Below are 20,666 nucleotides of genomic sequence, written 5' to 3'. Positions count from 1 at the left end.
TCTCTGCTGACCTCCAGCTTACTTTTCCCATATCCGTGCATCGCTATGAACCAGTGTAGGACAGTGTGAGCAGGTCTATGGTCTCTCAAACAGAATGTGAGAACTTTGTTTGAACACTATCACGCCGTGTCTTTTTCAGTGTTTATACGGGTAGCTATTTCAGTAATAGTGTTGGCTGTAATTCTGTATGTTACGTTATGTTACGTTACGTTATTATGTTTCTGTACATGACTCATAGTGATGGGAGGTGTAGACCATGTGACATACAGGTGATTTGGTGTATTACTGGAAGGAACCAAATGGACAGAGAGATCTAAACCGTTGCGGTGCCACTGCACCGTGGCCTGGATTTAAATTTAATGCGTGGGTTATGCAAACGTAGGCTGGATCTCCCTCTCCTTCGGGAATTCGAACCCAAGCTCTGAAGCTCATATTTGCACAAGGTGTCAGTTCAAACAAATGGTTTCCTCCATAGCACTGTTAATCTCGAACACCCCATGTAGTCAAACTGTAAGAGACAGAGTTATAGCAGTGGCGTGCTGTCATGGCCTGCATGTGTGTAGATACGGCAGCACTCCTGGCGCATTGCCTAAAGGGGTTAGGTCAAGTGACTCCAGTTGGATTGTGTGATACGCGGTGCAGGGACTGCTCACTGAGCCTGTAGGTGTACGGAGGGACGCCGAGCTCAGGGCTCAGTTATAGGAAGCTGCTGCATGCTCTTCTCTCTGCCTCTCATGCAGTCTGACCGCCATGCGCTGCTCCCCTCGCTCTCAGTGTGGGCTCAGCAGCCCCCGGAACGAGCGGGAATTAAAGTCATCACTCAAACTTTACTGACTTTACTGTGAGTTTAACAACGAATGATGCTGATCCTTACCAACGCTCTGCAAGGTCTCCATGTTGAAAATGCCCAGGTTTCTTTTTGAAGTCCTGGAGTGATCTGGTAACCTTCACGCCGAGCTCTCAGGCCGTACTGCAGCACCTTCCCTCCTCCCCGCGGCTCGCTGCTGTTAATTCTGTGTGAGCTCACCGTGGGCGTAGGCCGCGCTCTGTACACAGAGGGTCTCGCGGCGTGGAATTTGAACTCGTAGCATTTTATCATTGCGTTAGCCTTGTGCTAACAGAGGGACGGTTGCTCCACCATGCCACCGGAGGCAGGAACAAAATAAAAAGGAGGAACACATTTTTAAGTAATATCAGCACTTCAGTAAGTGAAATGGCTGCTTGGAAAATTCATGACACGGCCAGCTCGACGATCTTCAGAGGCTTATGTGGAAATAAACATTCAGTTATAAATCAAATTTCCCAATAAAGAAATTGTTATAAATCAAGTGAAGTAGAGAGGGGCGGTGTCACACGCTGATGTCAGCGCAGGGGAAAAGAGAAAGGAAGGAAATGGGAGATGTCTCTGCCGGAAAACCAGCTCCTTCACTTTCAACGTGTACACCTGCCTAGCTGTAAAGCAAGGAGCAGCACATTCACTTTGCCGTGTTTCGGCGGGGTCCCGAAGCGCGCTGCGGTGAGATTGGATAGAGGCCCCTCTCACTCCCTCGCTCTCTGCCTTCTCTTGGATAAGCCTGTGATTAACAGTGTGATTAACTGTTGTCTGTGTCTTTGCAGTTCCTGTGGAGTGTTGTTGTCCAGTGTCTGTGCTCTCGTTTGTAGTTTGTCTGTGTCTTCTTCTTTTTTCTCTTTTTTTTTTATTTTTCTCTCTTTTCTGCTCCTTTTTTTTTAACCGATCTACTAATTTGCTGTTTTGAACTCAGCCTTGGGTAACACGAGATCATACAAACTGCTAGACTGGAATAGTTTCGCTGCAGGTATTTTCCTATACTCTTTCGGTATTGCACATACCCACAGAAATTATGGCAGCTCAGTGAAGCTCCCACCTGCCCTTAGGAACCGAGAGACGCAGGGGAAAATCACTCCTTTTTTTGACCCTTGAATTGGTGATAGGCATTGCGTTGCTTGCCTGCCAGTAACGCAGCAAATGTGGCTTTGATTTCTGTCCTCTGAGACCGTGTGGAGAGCCTGTAGAATCCCTCTTGAACAGTGCGGAATAGAAGTGAGAGCTCAAGAGGAGAGAAAAAAACCCCAAACATGTAAATTTTTTTCAGTCTCTGCTCAACACGCGTCTCTCTGAGACAGAAATGATTGACTAATCTGACCATATCCTGACAACGTAAGCCGTTCCCCATGCAGGCTATGATTTGGCTTCCTCTGTAGGACAGGGAAAAACCTAAGCCCTGGACGGTGTTTGGTTAGATGTACCGGATCTGTTGAGTTCAGCTTGGTAAAGGCAATCCACTCGGTGCATGCTTGGGGTATGTCCAACCAAACGCTTTCCCTTGGTTTTGTGTTGTACACGAAATTGTTCCAGGGAGATTAAAACATCAGGGAAGGTTCAGAGGAGATTTTTTTCAGGGATTTAGCCAAGGTGTATTTTAAGACGGCCGTTCTCTAAGCTGTTTCCCGGGGCCATCTCTGAGCTTAACGAGGATTTCTGTGCGAGGGCTCCTCTTCTAAGGAGGTCAATCCCCTTCACCCTGCACTGGATAGGGAACCAATTATCTTTCAGCTCCTGTAAACAAACTCGATGAGCAGATTTGCGCAAGAAACCACTAGATTTCAACATTTAATCAGAAGCGCATAATTCAGAACGTGCAGTGGCACATCTTATCTATATTCACAAGGATGAGCTTCTGGAGAACATTTTGATTAGCGCAAAAGATGCGCTACGTGGGCAAATGTAGTTTCTCGTTTTACACATATCTTGAGCAAAGGAAAATATCCAGATTTGTGCTGAGAACCTTGTGAAAGAATTCAGGTAAAACGTTAATTTCAAAAATGATTCAAAAGCAGGAGGGACACAGTGCCCATCACCAATTGTTTAATCTGTCACCTGGCATTCACATCAGAGATACCGTCTGCCTAATGCCTTTTTGATTATCGGTTTCATTTGTGTATAACATTGATGGTGATTTCTGTCTCACAGACAGAAGCTGTTGTGCTACCTTGTACTTTAAGTATCTGAGAGGCTAAATATGATAGCATAGCCTACATTATGTATGAATTGGTATCACTGTTCATTCTATCAAAGTAGATATATATTTTTCTTGTTTGGAGTTGATTGATCAGTGATATTTAGCTTTCCTTTGAGAGGCTGGGCACCTAAGAGGCCTTAACATGGCTTCTGTTGTCCGAACCAATTCTCAAGCTTGTTCTGCCACTGTTTCTGCCCTTGTCTGTTCCACAGTATGTATCCTTTCAAACGGATTGGGAGCCTGTTAACCTCTTTGGCAACTAACAATTTGTTAGAAACAGCAAAGGAGAGGGTGTTACAGATTTCAGATAAAGCGGTCGATTCACAAAAGGGTGATGCGTGTTTAAAGGAGTGAAAGTGTTTTTTTTTTTTTTTTTTTTGTATGATCCAAAAAGTAATCATAGTTTTTCAGGGTTTAACTGAAAGTGAAAAATAAGAGGATCATTTTAATAAAAGAGAAAAATCCCTTTCCCCTTCTCCACTTTTGTTGATACCAAGCTCAAGCCTGAGTGCTGGCAGTGCTATCCTTGTATGATAGTCAGGTGTCCGTTAGCTTGCAAGCTATGATTGTAGCTGGGAAGTGGCCTGTGTGTGTGTGAGCAACCTCTGCATTAATACTGATTTCACTCAATTGGATTACTGGCCTGTCTGCAGTGCAAACTTTATTCACCATTAAGCTAATTAAAAAGTGAGTTTTGTAGGGAAATTGCCCCAAATATCCTGGCAGCTGTAACATCTTAGCTAGTTAAGAATTGACCTATTAGGGGAATTTCCATGTGGTGCTGTTTTTAAGAAGTGCTGTTGTGTAGATTTGTGTGTAGCCATATTTTCAAAGAGCTCTGTCTGGATCAGCCGAGGCAAGTGAGGCCCAGAATCCCAGGACTGGTGTTCGTAAGAATCGTGACTTGTGGCTGACGTGAAATTAATTTGCTAACCCTTGGACTGTGAAATAACGGAAAGGGTATACCTGATTTCACCAACGTAGGATGTTCGCTCAATAAAAACTTTAAATGTTTAATTTAAGTTCACCTCCTGAAAACCTTCAGCTGGGGCAAATCCATTTTTCCAGTAAGCGAAACACAATAGGGCTAGACGATAAGTGATACAGAATTAGGAACTGTGCTCCAATAACCAACCAGCAGATGAAGGTGTCCCTTGTGTTCCTCCCTTGATATACATCAAGCACAGCAGTTTGATAGGTTCATCAGCTTTTGTGAATCCACCACTAAGCCTTTTAGTGTAACTACATTTAAACCACTGAGCTTACAGACAAGCTTACAGACTTGTAATAATACATTTTCTGCAGGTGAAACTAAGAACCCTTTTCTTTTTTACCATGAAACAATCCAGTATTGGTTTTTTTTGACATTTTTGTCTTAAAAAATTCGGTAAAAACTACCCGAGGACTCTAAAAATCCCAAAACGCAGAGCCACATGACATGCTTTCTTTTGTTTCGTTTCCTTTTTTTTCCCACTCGTGCAGATTTGGGACCATAGCTTCTTCTTTACCATTTTCAGTGAGCTGCCATACTTTTCAGTCTGTGCTGTCACGTGACTCAAGCATGCGCCAAAATAACCCACCATATCCGGCCACTCTCTGCTGAATCTGCTTCGGGCATTCCTTTGCACTCGAAAGCTTAATGCTTCCTCTAAGAGCATCTTGAAGAAAGCTGCCAGGGTACTTTAATCGTAAAAATAAAGAAAGATGGCGATGAAAACGACCGGGCATGTGCATCCTTGCGTACAAAGGGCTGTATTCATAACGCCGACGGGGGAACTTGAAGCAGCAAGTTCCCCCTGGAGCTGATCCAGATACGGGTGTGGAGACGGACCACTCCCCCATTGGCCCCTCACCGGCCGCCAGACTGACACCGAACATTCTGATTCGCTCTAATTCGCCATGTGTTCAGAAGGGGGCGGGGGGGGGGAACCAATTTGTGCTTGCGGTCAGTGGACTCTTCGTAGACAATTCCAGGCTACTGTGGTCCATTCTAAATTGGTGAGAATATTGGTGAGAAAATATTTGGAACTTAAAAACCTGCAGTGCGAAACAATTTTATGAATACCAAAGCTGTCAGTTTCTCTGTGCAAAATATATGATGTGATGACTGGGATGAAGAACATTGAAGTAAGTTAATGAACTATATTTGCTCAGAATTCTTCAAAAATGCCTAATTCAGCAGCAGGCATACTGACTATGTGCGTTAAGTGTATGACATTGGTCTTGATTGGGTGCTGTTTCGGTTGAGGAGCTGCGCTCCAAGCGCAGTTTCTTTGTGGAGATGTGCATCAGGTGAGAATCTGGGGAAGTGAGGAATGAATATGGCCCTTCTGACCATCCTCCCCTCCACCCCCACCCCACCCCGCCGAGAATGTTTGGCTTCTCTGTCGGAAGACTCTGGCACTGTGGACCGGTTACACCTGGTCTTTTATTTTTGATTGTTTTTTTACTTTTTATTGTCTGAGGTTTTGCAGATTCGCCAGTGCACTCCATCCCTCTGTCCTTTTTCACGTTTCCTGTCCCCTTTTGTTTGCTTCCTGAGTCTGAGTGAGAACCCCCGTTCTTTAATCACCCACGCGGGATTCCGTCTGTGTGGGCTGTGTGTGCGTGCGGCCAGCGCACGGGCGCTTTGGAACAGAGCGCGGTCAGACAGCGAATGTTGTTCATTAAGTAGCAGGTGTGAGAGTACTTAATGAAACCAGCGGATTCAGCCCTTTCCCGTCATCTCCCTCCGAGCCGACGAATAACCTCCGGGCGATGAGCTGTCCTTGATTTGCAGACGTTAACGAGAACCAAGTCCAGTTCTACTCATCAATGTGTAGTGCCTCATCATCACCATCATCATCATCGTCGTCATCCTCGTCGTCACCATCACCCACCATTGGCCGGTTTCTGGTCGGCGCCCGCTCTGATTGAGTATTTAGTGGCTGAGTGGTGTGGGTGAGGCTGGGTCAGTGCCGCTGTCCCTCGTCCCCGTGTGGGCCGAGCCTCACGCCGCGCCGCCCCCCCCCAACTTTGTGTTTCAGACGAGCCGGAGACGCGCGACGCCTGGTGGGAGGAGATTCGGCAGGAGATCAAGTCTCACGCCCGCGCTCTGGGCTGCCACGCTGTGGTGGGGTACAGCGAGTCCACCAGCATCTGGTACGTCCCCCCCCGTCCCCGTCCCCGTGCGGGCCACCTGTCCCAGAGTGCCACCATGTCCACACTGGAAGCAGTTTACACACCCAGGGTGGTGCATCTCATAAACATTGATTTATTATGTCAGCTCAACAGAGGAATTTCTCATTTCTTTCTGTCATTCAGTAAAATGAAAAACAAGGTACAACAAACTGCAAGCAAATCCTACTTTTGAGTGGGCTTTAGTCAAATAAATATTGCATTTGAATGGTGTTTAGTACTGTGTTTGTTAAATAAATTACATACAGCTGAAATTTTGGCCCCATTGGTGTTTTAAGTGGAGTGGAGTATGGGGAGTATTAGTTGCACAGTAAGTCTCTCCCTCTCTCTTTGCCTTGCCTCCCTGTCTTTCTCTCCCTCCCTCCATTTCCCCCTCTCTCTCCCTCGATCTCTCGCAGTGAGGAGGTGTGCATCCTGTCAGCATCAGGCACGGCGGCCGTGCTCCACCCCAAGTTCATGCAGGAGGGCTGCCTGGACGGCTACAGTGACCCCAGCAGGTTGTCACGGCAGCCAGCCACCTTTTCCGCAGGGTCAGAGAAGGGCGAGTTTGATATTTTCCCTCAGAGCAAGGATAGTTCTGCCGCGCTAGGGTAGGTTACAGAGTGGCGTCGAGGGACTCGAGGGATTGAACGGGCCTTAACTCTACTAATATGGCTTTGGTGTGTCGGTCGCGCTGCGGTCTTTCCTTCCCGCCTGGATGCTCCGAGGCTGTTATGGACCTGACGTTTGTTACTAACCAAATAAATCTGTGTCGTAAGCGCTGGAATTGAATGTGCTTTTGTATGGTTTCTCTTTGGTCCCTTTAATAGGTGTGATGGGACTTCCAAATCTCATTCTCAGAATGGTGCATTTTTCAACTCCCAGAATGTTACCTGAACTGTGAACTAGCCATGAGCGTATATCGACTGTACTTTGATGTGACCTCCGTATACCCAGCATTTAATGTAGATAGCATTGATAGAATGTGCTTCACAAATATGCAAAATACAGTATGTACACTTTAACAGGTGAATGACACGCAGTGTGAAAGTTGATGGTGAAAATGTGATTATTATTGGCTGTGCACTCATGGAGCGGATGGCTGTCACAATATGCCTGTCATCTCTGTTTTCTAGGTTGGAGGAGCCGTCGCCCCCTAGCTGTGGCTTTTGTCATATCCCCTATGACGAGCTGAACATACCCTTCCCAGCACACCTGACCTACTGCTACCACTGTCGGAGGCAGAAGGTCCCGGACGTGCTCTTCACCACCATAGACATGCCAGCCGAGGCAGCCGTCACAGGGAAGGGCTGCCTCATACAGGCCAGGTGGGACATTCTTCTGCTTACACATACTCATCCAGGCCAGATACTACATCCTAGGCTTAGACATACTCATCCAGGCCAGATACTACATCCTAGGCTTAGACATACTCATCCAGGCCAGATACTACATCCTAGGCTTAGACATACTCATCCAGGCCAGGTAACACATCCTAGGCTTAGACATACTCATCCAGGCCAGGTAACACATCCTAGGCTTAGACATACTCATCCAGGCCAGGTAACACATCCTAGGCTTAGACATACTCACCCAGGCCAGGTAACACATCCTAGGCTTAGACATACTCACCCAGGTGAGATAAGACCTCCCTCTGCTTAGACACACTCATCCAGGCCAGGTAGGATATCCCTTCTGCTTAGACATGCTCCTCCAGACCAGGTAAGACATCCTTTCTGTTTAGACATGCCCGTTCAGGGTATGTAAGACACCCTAGGCTTAGATGCACTCATCAAGGCCAGGTAGGACATTCTTCTGCTTAGACTCGACTCATCACGGTTAGATTAGCACGTCCTTCTCTCACCCCTCACCCCTCCGCCCCGTCCCCCTGTCTCGGCAGGCTGTGCCGGCTGAAGAAGAAGGCCCAGGGCGAGGTGAACGCCACGGCCATCAGCAACCTGCTGCCCTTCATGGAGTACGAGCTGCACACGCAGCTGATGAACAAGCTGAAGCTCCGCGGCATGAACGCCCTCTTCGGCCTGCGCATCCAGATCAGCGTGGGGGAGAACATGCTGGTGGGACTGGCGGTGAGCAGCAGGGGGCGCCACACACTCAGGCTCAATCAGTCAAGTCACTGTCATCATTTAGGTGGTTATGGAGGTAAAGTGAATTTAGCGGCTGGATACCCTCTCCGCTGTGAGCAGTAACACAGGCATTTCTCTTGCACCTGCGCCGGGCAGGTTCAGCCCAGGAACACCAAAGCAAAATCAGTGGGTGATACTTGCTGAGCATGTTAAAAACAAGACAGACTCTGTGTTCCTTACTGGTTTAGCTTCTGATTGATGTTCATTAGTTTTTTTTTCCATTGTTGAGGAATTAAGGATTAAGGGATTCCAGTGTTATGGAGTTCCAGTTATAGAATCCTGTTTTTAGGGACAGTTTTCAAAGTGAGGTACAGTCTGCCTGGTAACTGATTAGTAGAGAGTGTTTGATACTGGTGTCGGTAGTGTCCAGGTATTGTGTGTGTGGAGCCATGGAGGGAGCCCATGAGCGCTGTGATTGATGATTGGTCTTGCGTCTCCCCAGTCTGCCACGGCGGTATACCTGACGGCGCTGCCCACTCCGGGGGGCATCCAGATCGCCGGCAAGACGCCCAGCGACATCACCTACGAGCAGCACATCTCCAACATGCAGAAGAAGATCAACGACACCATCGCCAAAAACAAGGAGCTGTACGAGGTCAACCCGCCGGTGAGTGCGATGCGGAGGCTGGCGTGTGGCACTTCGCGGCAGGCTGTGGAAGGCCTTCCTCACTGCTCTGGCACCAGCAATCCCTTACACTTTCATGAACTTCTTTATGCAGCTACAGCCAAAGGTAATCTGGTGTCACGTATCAAATGTGGGCTTGTACATTTCAGAATATTCAGCATGCCAAACATGTGCCTTTAGTGTAATCTTGGGGGTTAATTGCTTATGTGTGCTAATATTTTCTTTTTTGAATTCTTGAAGAAATTGTTTGCGCTGGACCCCGAGGCTTTCAGAGGCATTAATACGGTACATTTCAAGCACGGAAGTTCACAATAAGCATGTCACAATCTTTCACCAGTTAATCATGTTGCAATTTATTCAGGTTATACTTTGATACCATTAACTGTAGATTAGATGCCTGGCGGGTTTTTACTAATTGTCTGGCCATTATTTAATATAGAAGTGTTCAGATTCATTTTTGCTTATCAATATACCTTTCTAATAGCTCTGTGGTGGATGTTTTTAACCTTCTGGGGTGTTCACAAGTCACACTGAGCACAACTGGGGTGTATTTATTTAATGGGCTGCAGAATGTGGAGGGTTTTCACATCACACAAAATACTCTGAAGAGATGTACTAATAATATTAAAATGCTATCTATGCCATGAGATTGTATACTGCATAAGCTTAGTAGCTTCAGAATAATCAAAGGGATATTTACGTGATTGAATGATAAAAGGGATTATGGTATGACCTTATTAGATTTGTTTGTGAAGGTCCACGTTCCTGTGTTCGTATGTGATTTATTAAGCTTTACAAGCTCTTTGGCTCGACAGTGTCTGTACAGTGATTAGAATAAAACGGACATGCCTGCTTCTGACAGGCTGAGCAGATTGGCATATCCTCATGGTGTAGTGCCTGTTACTGCTTCTGCAGTGTTTTGGGCAGCAGTTCATGTTCAGGTTCTAAGATGAAATGAGAATTACACGAATCACTTCTGCTGTTGGTGAGAGGTGATTAAATCGGACCAAGGACTGTTCTCTGAAAAATGATAAATATTTCACCTGACGAGTGTCTTTTGAAAATCTTCATCCATTTCTAACTGGGAATGTAATTTAAGTTTTATGGAACAGACACGTATAAACATTGGAGGTATTAAGCACCAAAGTCAGTGTCCTTGATGTATGAATGCTTGGTATTTCTATTCAGACTCTCTCACTGGGGCCATAGGTCTGCCACTGTCTTTTGAATTGCAGTGCCTTTCACCCAAATCAGCTAAAATGGTAGTTACGTGGTGGCAGATGAAAGAGGATTCCAGCATTAGAGTCTGTATGAGCCCCACCCACGTGGCTGTCAGCTGACCCACACTGACCAATCCACGAAGGGCTGGTGGTGAACATGGCATCCTCTGTTGCCACGCACCAGGCTTACGCTTCCTGTCCGTTTCGAGAGCGTGTCGCTGACCTCCGAGTATCCACACTAATGAGGGCGCCTCAGTCCCCGTCGTCCGCCGAGGGCGCGGCGAGCTGTGAGGGGGGGCGGGCACAGCCAGCGCTGCCCTGTCAGTGCTGATGCGGCTTTTCCATTGCAGGAGGTGATTGAGGAGGTGATTGGCTCACCCATCCCGGAACCGCGCCAGCGCTCCCGGCTCTTCCGCTCGCACTCGGAGAGCTCGGACGAGGTGTCGGAGCTGGACCTGTCCCACGGGAAGAAGGACGCCTTCGTCCTCGAGGTGGGGCTTCGCCGGGGCTCGGCTCTCTGACCGCCGTGTGGGTTCTCTGCTGTCGGTTCCCTGTAAACATTAGAAACAAGGGCTGGAGAATTATATTCAGTGTGACTTGCATATCTTACTTGGTATAGTAGCACCGTTGTACCTGTAGAGTCTTTCAAGCCCACGTAGGTCCATTTGACAGTGAATTCTACCCCATATAATGTGGAAACATTTGAGGCAAATACAGATGTATTCATAGTCAGTCAATAAGAATAGGGACATTTCACTCACAATCATGTGTCTCAGCACCAACTCCAAGGCTACTGTAAAGGGTGCAGTAGGACAGGGAGAGAAATGGAGAAGGTGCAAGATGCAGAAAATAAGTAAACAGGTCATACTTATGCATAATGTAGTCATAAAATGAAAGCCATGAAAATGTTAAAACACAGTGCTTAGGGCAGTCCCCACTCTCTAGGCATGCAGGAGAGAATAGCACCCCCTTGTGGCGTTTCACTCTTCCTGCTCAAACGCCTTGAAGTTTGTGTGATGCATTCTCCTCTCTGCAGATTGACGACACGGACGCTGTGGAGGACATCCACTCTCTCCTCACAGACACGCCCGCGCCAGCAGGTATGGCCGCCTGCACGGAGCAGCTTCAATATGACGTCGCCGTTCCTTCCGCACCAGCGTAGTGCTTTCACTCCCCTCGAAAGACGTTGTTAGCTAGACACCCTGGCTCCTCTGTGTCCTTGCAAAACCTCTAGGTATTTAACGTGAGAAACCTCATTCTCAGGGGGACTGCTGCATCTGTTTCACTCTATGTCTTCTGGACCAGTTAAAAGTTTCGGTGTGAACATCGAAGAACAGTTGTTCTTGACTGAAAATTGCTTTGGGCAAGTGTGAGGTTACCAACCCATCCCCTCGCTGAGATGTTCCCAGTGTGAATCTGTCCGGCTCGTCTCATTTTCCCAGGAGCCTTTCGGTTGTTTTGCCGTGCCGTTTTTCTGCCCACGCGCTTTTCGGTCTTCAGCCCTTTCCCAACACGGAGCTCTAAAACTGGGACATGGAACGTCCCCAGCTGGAAGGGGCGGCGGTGTAGCATGGTGGTGAGGAGCAGGATTACCATTTCACTTCCCTGCTGGGGCACTTCTGCTGTACCCTTGGGCAAGGTGTTTAAGCCAGAATCGCCTCAATAAAATATCCAGCTGTATAAACTGATAACATTTTAAAAATTATTATGGACGTCAGTTGGTCTGGATAAGAGTGTCTGCTAAATGCCAATAATGTAATGTAATGTAATGAATAGTGCGGTCCCCCCACACACACCAGGCTCCCGCAACAGACTGCCTAACACACAGCATCGAGTTTACCTCCCACTCTCCCCGTTTCCAACTTCATGTGTTCTGCGATTCTCGCTAACGCCCAGGGCCTTGCTTTGCATGAGAGAAGTTCTCTTGTATTATACATCAGACGAGCGTGTAACTCTCTGCCTGACTGCTTTATCCTCCCCCCGCAGGCTTTTATAGCTGCAACACTGAAATCATGCCTGGGATTTATAACTGGACGTCAGGTTTACAGGTGAGGCCCATGAATTTTTTTACATCCCCCCGGCACTGCTGCGCTAGGTTCAGGTGGTGATGTACTCCCCCTGTTGAGTCTGGCTCCTTTTATGGGTAGAGGCGCGTGCTTTTCCCTCGTCTGTTTTAATGACGCCTCGCTGTAGCTGTGTTTCAGCTGGCTGATTTCTTCCCCCCGCGGGCGCGAGTAAAGTTAGCTCTGACCAGCAGCGGGGAGCTCGGCATTGATGCCGGAGTGTTTTTTTTTGGTGCTGTCTGAGAGCTCCGCCGGCTCCATTCCCTCACGCCTTTGTTTTTCAGATGTTTACTTCGGTCAGGGTGTTCAGGCTGAGCAACGCCAACCTCACCAACCAAGGACTCAACAAGATTTTCAACGACCTCTGCGAGAATCTGCTCAAGGTGACCCTCTGCACCCCCGCCTTAACAAACTCCTGTTCTCACCCGTCACCTGCTCTCCACAGAACTGCTGCGCTTACTGTTTCAGAAAACTGCATTAGCAGGGCTGGAAGAACAGCTGCACACACACATGCATTCAGAGATAAGCTTTCACACTGATTCTTTGAGGTTTCTCATGCCACAAGGTGCAGATGGTGACCAGCTTACAAATTCAGTAACACATTTAAAGATTGTAACAGTTGTAGTGCTTTCAAAAATCAGGCTTGAAGGTTGAAGCACAGTGTAACTGCATACACTGAGATCTTATCTTCATCTTATAATTCAGGTTATTTTTTCATTATTGGATGTTCAGGCTTCTTCTTAGCAGATCCTGCACTTTGTTGGACATTTGTAAAGCCTTAGTCCTCACTCTGAATGTGCCGTATAAAGTTGTCATACACAGTATATGATCTTTGAGTGTGATGATGGTTATAACAGTGGCAATGTTCATGTTCCAATCCGTTCATAAGGCACAGCTCTGTTTGAGATGTAGCGTGCTGACCAGGGTAAATGCAGAGGGCCCTTTGCTGTGGGGGTGAATGAGCGTCTCCTCCTCTCCTGTTCTCTCCCGGCAGAGCCTCTACTTTAAGCTGCGCTCCATGATCCCCTGCTGCCTCTGCCATTTGAACTTCACCGTGGCCGTTCCTGAGGACGAGCTCATTCAGGTGCGTTTCGCGACAGCCCGCCCCTCCCCCCGCTGTGAGGTCTCACTGAGCTGCTCTACACTGTGCGGAGCCTGCGCTCAGTCTGTGAGGTCAACACGCCGTGGTCGTCACCCATAGGACGTGTTGTTCATACCCTAATGCATTGTTGAGGAGATATGAGGTTTACTCCAGCAATAGATTACATTACATTATCGTCAATTAGCGCACGCCCTTATCCAGATTGACTTACATAGATTACAATTTTATCCATTTGTGCAGCTGGATATTTACTGAGTCTGGGTTAAATTCCTTGCCCAAGGGTACAACAGCAGTGCCCCAGCGGGGAATCAAACCAACAACCTTTCAGTTACGAGCATTTCACTCAGTTTGATGAGGTGTGTCCGCTCTTTCAGGTGGCGGTCACTGCTGTGGCCATGACATTCGACAAAGACCAGGCCCAAGAGAACTGGAAACTCGGCGCGGACAAGACACACATGAAAGGTGGGTGGACTGGCTTAACTGTAACCACGCTGGTGTCATAAGTATTTGTTGTTGAGGATTTAAGGACTCCCACTTGTGGCGGCTGTCTGATGAATTCTAATGAATGCATGTGCTCCGCCTGTTTACTGGTAAAGCTAGAGCTGATACCACACTGCGTATTCACGGTGTGAGCCTAAGAGTGGAGTGCAAATGTCATCAGGGCTTGGTCTTAGCAGTCAGGTGTCTGTTGAACAGAATGTGGTAGTGCGGTTGGTAATGTCCAGCCCCTGTCTGACCGATGTCCTGTCTCGCTTCACAGCGATAGTGGAGAACGAGGAGCAGCTCCAGTTCCCTCTGGAGCTGTGCACAGAGAGCCCGTCCACAAACCCCTTCTCCCCCTGCAGAGGCACAGGTAGGCGGAGCCTCCCTCCCTCCCTCCCCCCCCCCCCCCGCGTCAGGGGCCGCTCTCGCTGTCACCACCGCCACCCCCTGCTGCTGCCACCGCCACAGGCTGAGCAGGGCCTTCCAACCCCGGTCTCTCCAGGGCGTCAGGTTTAACGCAGGTTCACACATGGCCTGGGCTCTAGGGATCGTCCTCAGCATCTCAGTATCTCAGTGCTAACTGATATCACCGTAAATAGAAGGATTTCACTGTGAACAGTCTTGTAATTTGAGTGCACCTTCCTTTTGTTTTGTTTTTTTTTTGAGACAATGAAGAATTTGTCATCCATGTTTTAGACTTGAGGTTACTATATGGTCTGAAAAATGCCGTTTGCATATTTATTGTATGAGAGAAGCCCTCTAGATTTGGTTTTTCATAGGAACACATGTGCATTCGTTTTGTGCCTTCGTGTTTATTTTTTTTTTGTTTTTGTTTTTGTTTTTCTTTTTAGATGAGATTTTTTTTTGGAGAGGGATTTGGGAAAATCATTTTTTCATTCAAGGGCTGTCTTGGGATTTTGGGGAGGGATTCTTTCTGTACCAGAGTACTTTTGAGGGCAGCGCAGTTCTTTGTACATACAGTTGAGAGCAATGTGAAATACAACAAATGGGGTTTGTTGATGTAGCGGTCGAGGGAAAAATGTTCTGCATGCAAGATGCTGCTTCCTGTCACACTTCTCTCTGTTCTGCCAGCGGACGTCACATGTTCGCCCTGGAAGTAACTAGATGTGAGCCCCTGATAGTCCAGTGGGCTCTGATTAGCGTGCTGTAGTCAGTAGTGGCTCGGGGGACAAGAGACATCCACATGATGAGGTCTGTTTGCCTGCAGTCACGGTGACAGTGACATTGCGGTAAGGCTGCGTGACTTGTGAGGGCAGCCGGAGAGAGTCCCCTCTCTTCACCCCCCCCCCCCCCCCTTTCCCCCTGTGTCCGAATGGACCCGCAGAGGAGCTTGTGGCTTCCTCTCTCTGCGGTCCAGAGAGCTCGCCTGTCCTGCTCGTCATTGGATGTCCCTTCGGAGGCCTCCGAGCCCACAGACGGTAGCTCGTGGTTGTGTTTTGTGTCCAACAGTCTGGTTTGTGACATTGTGAAACGGGCCGTCACATAGCCAGCACTGTACCCTGGTTCTCAGGCCTGCGTGGCTGCGAGCAGGCCTGAGCCCAGCGTGGCCTTCTCCTTTGGTGTGTCGTGTCGTGCTTTGTGGCTGTGGCGGAGTCGTGGTGATGTGCCTCGTCGCCTGTAAAGTGAAGTGTTTGGTTCTGCTCCGCTGGAGCGTAGTGGGGCCTTTTGGGCCGTGCCGGCGTGGTCCCCGCGGTGTGATAATGGAGCCGTCTCTGTGTCTCGTCAGGGCTCCAGGAGAGCGCGAACGCGCACGCCACCCCCAGAGGTGAGTCCCCCCCTCCCCCTCCGCTCCCCGGCCACACCTCTGCCGACGAGGATGTTTCAGTTTTTTTAATTTCTATTCCTTTTGTCTCTCAGACAGATTAATTGCTTCGCCAGCGAAGCACTGAAGCAAAACTCAACGTCATCCATATTTTTTTGTTTTTTTCTTTCTTTCTTTCTTTCTTTTTTTGTTGTGTTGTGTGTTGTTCCTGTCCTCTTTCTTTCTGTCTGTCTGTGTGTTTCCAGCTGCCTCAGTTGATTACAGTTCCTTTGCAGACAGATGGAGCTCCTGGATAGAGCTCATTAGACTGAAAGCTCAGACCATAAGACGCGGATCAATTAAGACAAGTAGGAGGACACTGTCTCTAGCGCACTCCGGTGATAATCCCATTGGTACTCTCTGACCCCGCCCCTTCCCTCATCCACGGCGGTGGTGGGCGGAGCCTTGCTGCCCAGAAACGGCATTGCAGATCAAGCACAGCTGATTGACAGAGTGTGAAAGCTGAGGACACGCCCCTGCAGGAGGGCTCTCTCTCTCTCTCTCTCCCTCCCTCTCTCTCTGCTCAGATCCAAACCTCTGGGTTTGCATGAATCTGCAGCCAAAAGTGCTTCCGGAGAGAGCACAGCCACAGTACAAAATGCACCTCGCAGAGTTCGCCGACGTGAATCCATCGGCGTAAACGCCGCTGCGTCGAACGACGCAGGCGTGACAATTGGCTGACGCGATGGCTTCTTGGCGATCACGGCAAAAAGCAAGCGAAATGAGGTTACATTGTAGGAAATGTAACATCTTTCACACTCTCGCTCCAAAGAATCGTCCTTCAGCAGACCAGCTCCTTTGTGTTTCTTCTCTATTTTATCATCGCTTAAAGCCCCAGCCATCAAATTTGCCTCTTTGTGTCACTTCTCTGTCAAAGGCTTTCTTTTTCCTGTCTCTGTACTGGATTGCATGCAGTGCATGATTACATCTTCCTCCATGGCAGGCCATGCTTGAGGTTTATATCGCTGAAAGCTTTCAAACGATTTCTGAATGCCGTCACAAACAGCCATTCTGCTACACTGAAACACATCTCTGTACATGCGCATCAATCTCTTTTTGACTAATATTGGCTCTGGTTATCTGTGGCGCCCCCTGAAGGCCGTATCTGGTCTCTGTCTCTGTCTTCTCTCTCTCTCTCTCTCTCTCTCGACCTCCCTCACTCCTGGTTTGCAGCTTCCTCCCTGGAGAAGGCCAGTCCCCTGCCTGAGGGTCGCTCGCGGTCGCTCCGGTCCACCCGCTCCTACGCCGGCAGCACGGTCGCCGTGGTGAAGATGACGCCGCTCTCCTTCATCCCCGGCACCAGGATCATCAAGTACCTGGGCATCATCAACATGTTCTTCATCCGGGAGACCACGTCGCTCCGGGAGGTGAGAGAGTAACTGATTGATAACCACAGGTTCAACCTGTCCGCAGTTAGCTTTGTGCTTAACTGTGAGTAACTGCGGGCTCAATTGACTGCAAAGAGCTTTGTCCTTGACTGATTGATAACTGCAGGTTCAGCCTGACTGCAAAGAGCTCTGTGCGTAACATTGAGTAACTGCGGGCTCATCCTGGCTGCAGAGAGCTCTGTCCTTAACTACGAGCAACTCAGCTTTTTTGGTTGCTCATACGATTTTTTTATGCATTTCAGCAACTCCCAAACCCACAATGATGTAGCACATATTACGTAAAAATAAAAAAGCGGCAGTGTGGTGTAGTGGTAATGGGTGAAGCTCGTAACTGAAAGGTTGCCGGTTCAATTCCCTGCTGGCGCACAGCCCTTGTACCCTTGGGTAAGGTACTTAACCTAAAATTGCCTCAGTGAATATCCAGCTGTATGAATGGATAATATGTAAAAGAAAAATTGTAACCTATGTAAGTTCCTCTGGATAAGTGTGTCTATTAAAAGACAATAATATGGTGTAATGTAAAAATAACTTCTGATTTAATTTGTTGTTAAAAGTTAAAAACAAAGGCCAGTGTGGGTAGACTGTACCTTGGCTTTTAACCTGAGACTGATGCTCGTTCATCAGATGATTTAGAAGCCACACCCATGCCAAAGCGAGTCCTTTCAGTAAGTGCTGTTTAGCGTTACAAACACAGTCTTGGCCTTTTTGTCTTGAACTTTGATAGCAGTCTTAGTCTTTGCTTAGTAAATGCATTTCAAGTGATAAATGCCTCTCTGTTTATCCTTGCCACTAAATATGAAACATTGCAGCAGTGATCTGTGGGATGATGTGATTAAATCAGTGAGTCATTCTCATTGTGACCCCTCATCTAAATTCAGGCCACTTCCTGAAATTACTGTCATTGTCAGAGGATAAACAGCTTGTTTCATTATCATTTCATGTTCAGCCGTGGCTGTGTGGGAGGCTGCTGTGCACGGCGTAGGCTGGTGCTAAATAAAGGTGTGTGTGTGTCACTGTGTCCTGTGTGTGTGTGTGTGTGTGTGTGTGCGCGTGCGTGTGTCCTGCAGGAGGGCGGTGTGAGCGGGTTCCTCCATGCCTTCATCGCTGAGGTCTTCGCCATGGTCAGAGCTCATGTGGCAGCCCTGGGCGGTAACGCCGTGGTGTCCTACAGCATGAAGGAGTGTGTCTTCATGGAGAACCCCAATAAGAACCAGGTAAGTGCTCTGAAGCAGCTGCGTCTCTGTCTCCGACTGCGCCCTGACGACCCCACACTAACCCTGTGTCCCTCCCACTCCCAGGCTCAGTGCCTTATCAACGTGAGCGGGGACGCCGTCATCTTCATGCGGGAGTCGGAGCTGGAGGCCACGCCCGCCCCGCCCCAGACCTCCTGCAGCGGGGGCGAGGTCACCACATGAGGTGTCCATGCATACAAACACATACACACTCACATACACATGCACAACAACACACAAAAGAGCGCCAACACTAGCCAATCCACTTCTGAGTTGTGGCTGCCTAAAATCCACGGGATTTCCAAAGATCTGCACTCCACAATCTGAACCCATTGGAGGTAACCTGGTCCACACACCCCTGCCCAGCAGGACAGTAGAGGGACAGGACAGTTTAGCCCCAGGTCTAACTTCTCTTCTGACCTTTGGCCCAATGCGCAAGGAGTTTTTTTTTTGTTTTGTTTTGTTTGTTCCTGTCTGGGCTTCCAAAGAGTAGGTCATGTGATCAGCTGTCCTGTCCGTTTTACTGAGTCCTTGTCTTGCTGTAAGGCTTACTCCTGTGGCTCCAGTCATTCAAAGGAAATTTGCCCTTTCCTCACTTGTAGGCAGCACTGTAGACATTCCATTTTAATGGTAAATGCAAAGGCAGCTGGGTTTGGATTCGAAAATCGAACACGTCCACTGTGTATGAGGTTTTTTTTTTTTTTTTTGTGTGTTTTAACATGCAGGTAGCCACATGGTACTCAACCTTTTCCATCGCTTCGCAAACTAAGAGACAAATCTTCCAGCGATTTCCTGTCTTGGGGGAGTGGGTATAATTTGAGTGATTGCCAATGATTTCAGGTGAATTTAGTGTACACTGAAATTATACCACAGACTGAACAGAAGATAGTCAGGAAAATGTGTTGGCTACTGCTTCAAAATCTCAACATTGGCAGTATTACATTTCACAGTCCATTTGACGCGAACTGAAACCGTGTGCCGATTATCACCAAGCTTCCTATTATAACCATGGTCAACTGCTCAAAATTTTTTTGAACTGTCACAAACCTGTGTACTACTGAACTATTTTTTAAAATGATGTCCAATGCTGGAAAAAAAAAAGAAATCAAAACTGCGATGACAGTTTTTTTTTTTTAGTGTAGGTGCCACAACAAAACTTATTTGTTCAGATGTGTACTTAAATCAGATGGGTATTTTTGTAATATTAAAGTGAGAGATTAGTAAACTATACTGTACTTAATTTGCATGTGCAGTTAAAGCTAGGGTTTGATTTTTGTATCGTGTGAATGGGGTATTGTTGCATAGTGAATCTGCTCGTAAGTGAAGGCGATACAGGTGCGATCCGTGTAACACTTGAATGTACATATAGACAATGTTGCTTTGTTTGAATTAGCAGCATGCCGACCTTTTCCCATCTGTATGATTCTCCATTTACTGGCCTGAAGATTCTTTTTTTCTCTTGCACAATAAAGCTCTGTGTCAGTCGCTGTGCTCTGTAAGTCTTTCTTTAATCATCTCTCGGATGTGGCGCCATCGTTTCTATGTACATTAATGTAAGGTCTTACACTGTTTCTTTCAGGATGTCTGTGCTGACCCTATAGGAGGTCAGGGGTACGCCACATGCCAAGACGATTTCCTCGCAAATGAGTCTTGCTGTCTCTGTTTCAGAAGTGGTGCATCATGGGTAATGGCTCTGTGACAGACTCTTGTCCTGTCCAGGGAGTGTTCTAGCACACAAAGCTCCCACACACCACAGAAGCGAGGATAAGCTCTGAGTCTGTGAGGAGATGACCCTGGGAGCTGCCATGGTTTGCTACTGAAGTTCCGAAGTCTGAGCGCTCCATAGTGATAGCGCCCTCATACAGATGTATAGCTTGTATAAATACAAATGCAACACATTTGAGAGGCTCCCTGGTTCAGCATTTTGTAGCATTGTTATACTGCTGGGTTTTACTACACCAGCTGGGCTGCTTGCATAGAACCACGCGAAAGGATTGGAGTCCAGTGCCATAGTCTCTGCGACACGTTTTCGTCTGGTCTGACTCTGTTTGCCACCAAATGGGTACAGATCAGTCCATAGGCAACGTAGACATTCAGTTTTCTTCCAGTCCAGTGTTTCAGCTCATTTTTTTACTGTCATTCAGCTGAGGTGATGATTATAATAAATGAATGCCTTTCAGCAGAAAGCTCCGTGTTCTTCAGCCTTGATTGAGAGGCGTAACATGCCACTGGGCATCAATGGTGCACCCTCACTCCGTGGATGTGTAATCACCAACGCAGCGACTTTCATCAGCCTCTTCACCTCTCTCGCTTTCATGTTGCCTGTCCAATGCCCCTGGAGACCCTGTTCCCTTTGAATGTTCGCCTGCCTGGCTTTGTTAACGGCTGCG

General features: G+C 47.8%; 1 protein-coding gene across 11 annotated transcripts in view; it reads left to right on the top strand.

Moving 5' to 3' along the window:
• The window catches only part of c2cd5 (C2 calcium dependent domain containing 5), a 32,902-nt gene extending 13,145 nt beyond the window's left edge, over positions 1–19,757 (top strand). For 5 of the 11 annotated variants that reach the window (XM_036520422.1, XM_036520420.1, XM_036520423.1 and 2 more), the window contains 18 exons: positions 1,764–1,817; positions 6,068–6,182; positions 6,617–6,808; positions 7,334–7,525; positions 8,098–8,284; positions 8,784–8,948; positions 10,537–10,677; positions 11,223–11,286; positions 12,173–12,234; positions 12,534–12,632; positions 13,244–13,333; positions 13,726–13,813; positions 14,112–14,204; positions 15,582–15,620; positions 15,863–15,964; positions 16,830–17,023; positions 18,112–18,258; positions 18,343–19,757. In XM_036520422.1, the coding sequence (XP_036376315.1) occupies positions 1,764–1,817; positions 6,068–6,182; positions 6,617–6,808; positions 7,334–7,525; positions 8,098–8,284; positions 8,784–8,948; positions 10,537–10,677; positions 11,223–11,286; positions 12,173–12,234; positions 12,534–12,632; positions 13,244–13,333; positions 13,726–13,813; positions 14,112–14,204; positions 15,582–15,620; positions 15,863–15,964; positions 16,830–17,023; positions 18,112–18,258; positions 18,343–18,459 (2,141 nt within the window). In that variant the 3' untranslated portion in view covers positions 18,460–19,757. The remainder of the gene's footprint in view (positions 1–1,763; positions 1,818–6,067; positions 6,183–6,616; positions 6,809–7,333; positions 7,526–8,097; positions 8,285–8,783; positions 8,949–10,536; positions 10,678–11,222; positions 11,287–12,172; positions 12,235–12,533; positions 12,633–13,243; positions 13,334–13,725; positions 13,814–14,111; positions 14,205–15,581; positions 15,621–15,862; positions 15,965–16,829; positions 17,024–18,111; positions 18,259–18,342) is intronic. The other 6 variants (XM_036520425.1, XM_036520430.1, XM_036520426.1 and 3 more) reach the window with 4 other exon arrangements.
• The last annotated feature ends 909 nt before the right edge of the window (positions 19,758–20,666 follow it).

Source organism: Megalops cyprinoides, chromosome 25 (assembly GCF_013368585.1).
Source record: "Megalops cyprinoides isolate fMegCyp1 chromosome 25, fMegCyp1.pri, whole genome shotgun sequence".
In the NCBI taxonomy this organism is placed as follows: domain Eukaryota; kingdom Metazoa; phylum Chordata; class Actinopteri; order Elopiformes; family Megalopidae; genus Megalops; species Megalops cyprinoides.
This window is presented reverse-complemented; position numbering and strand designations above follow the sequence as displayed.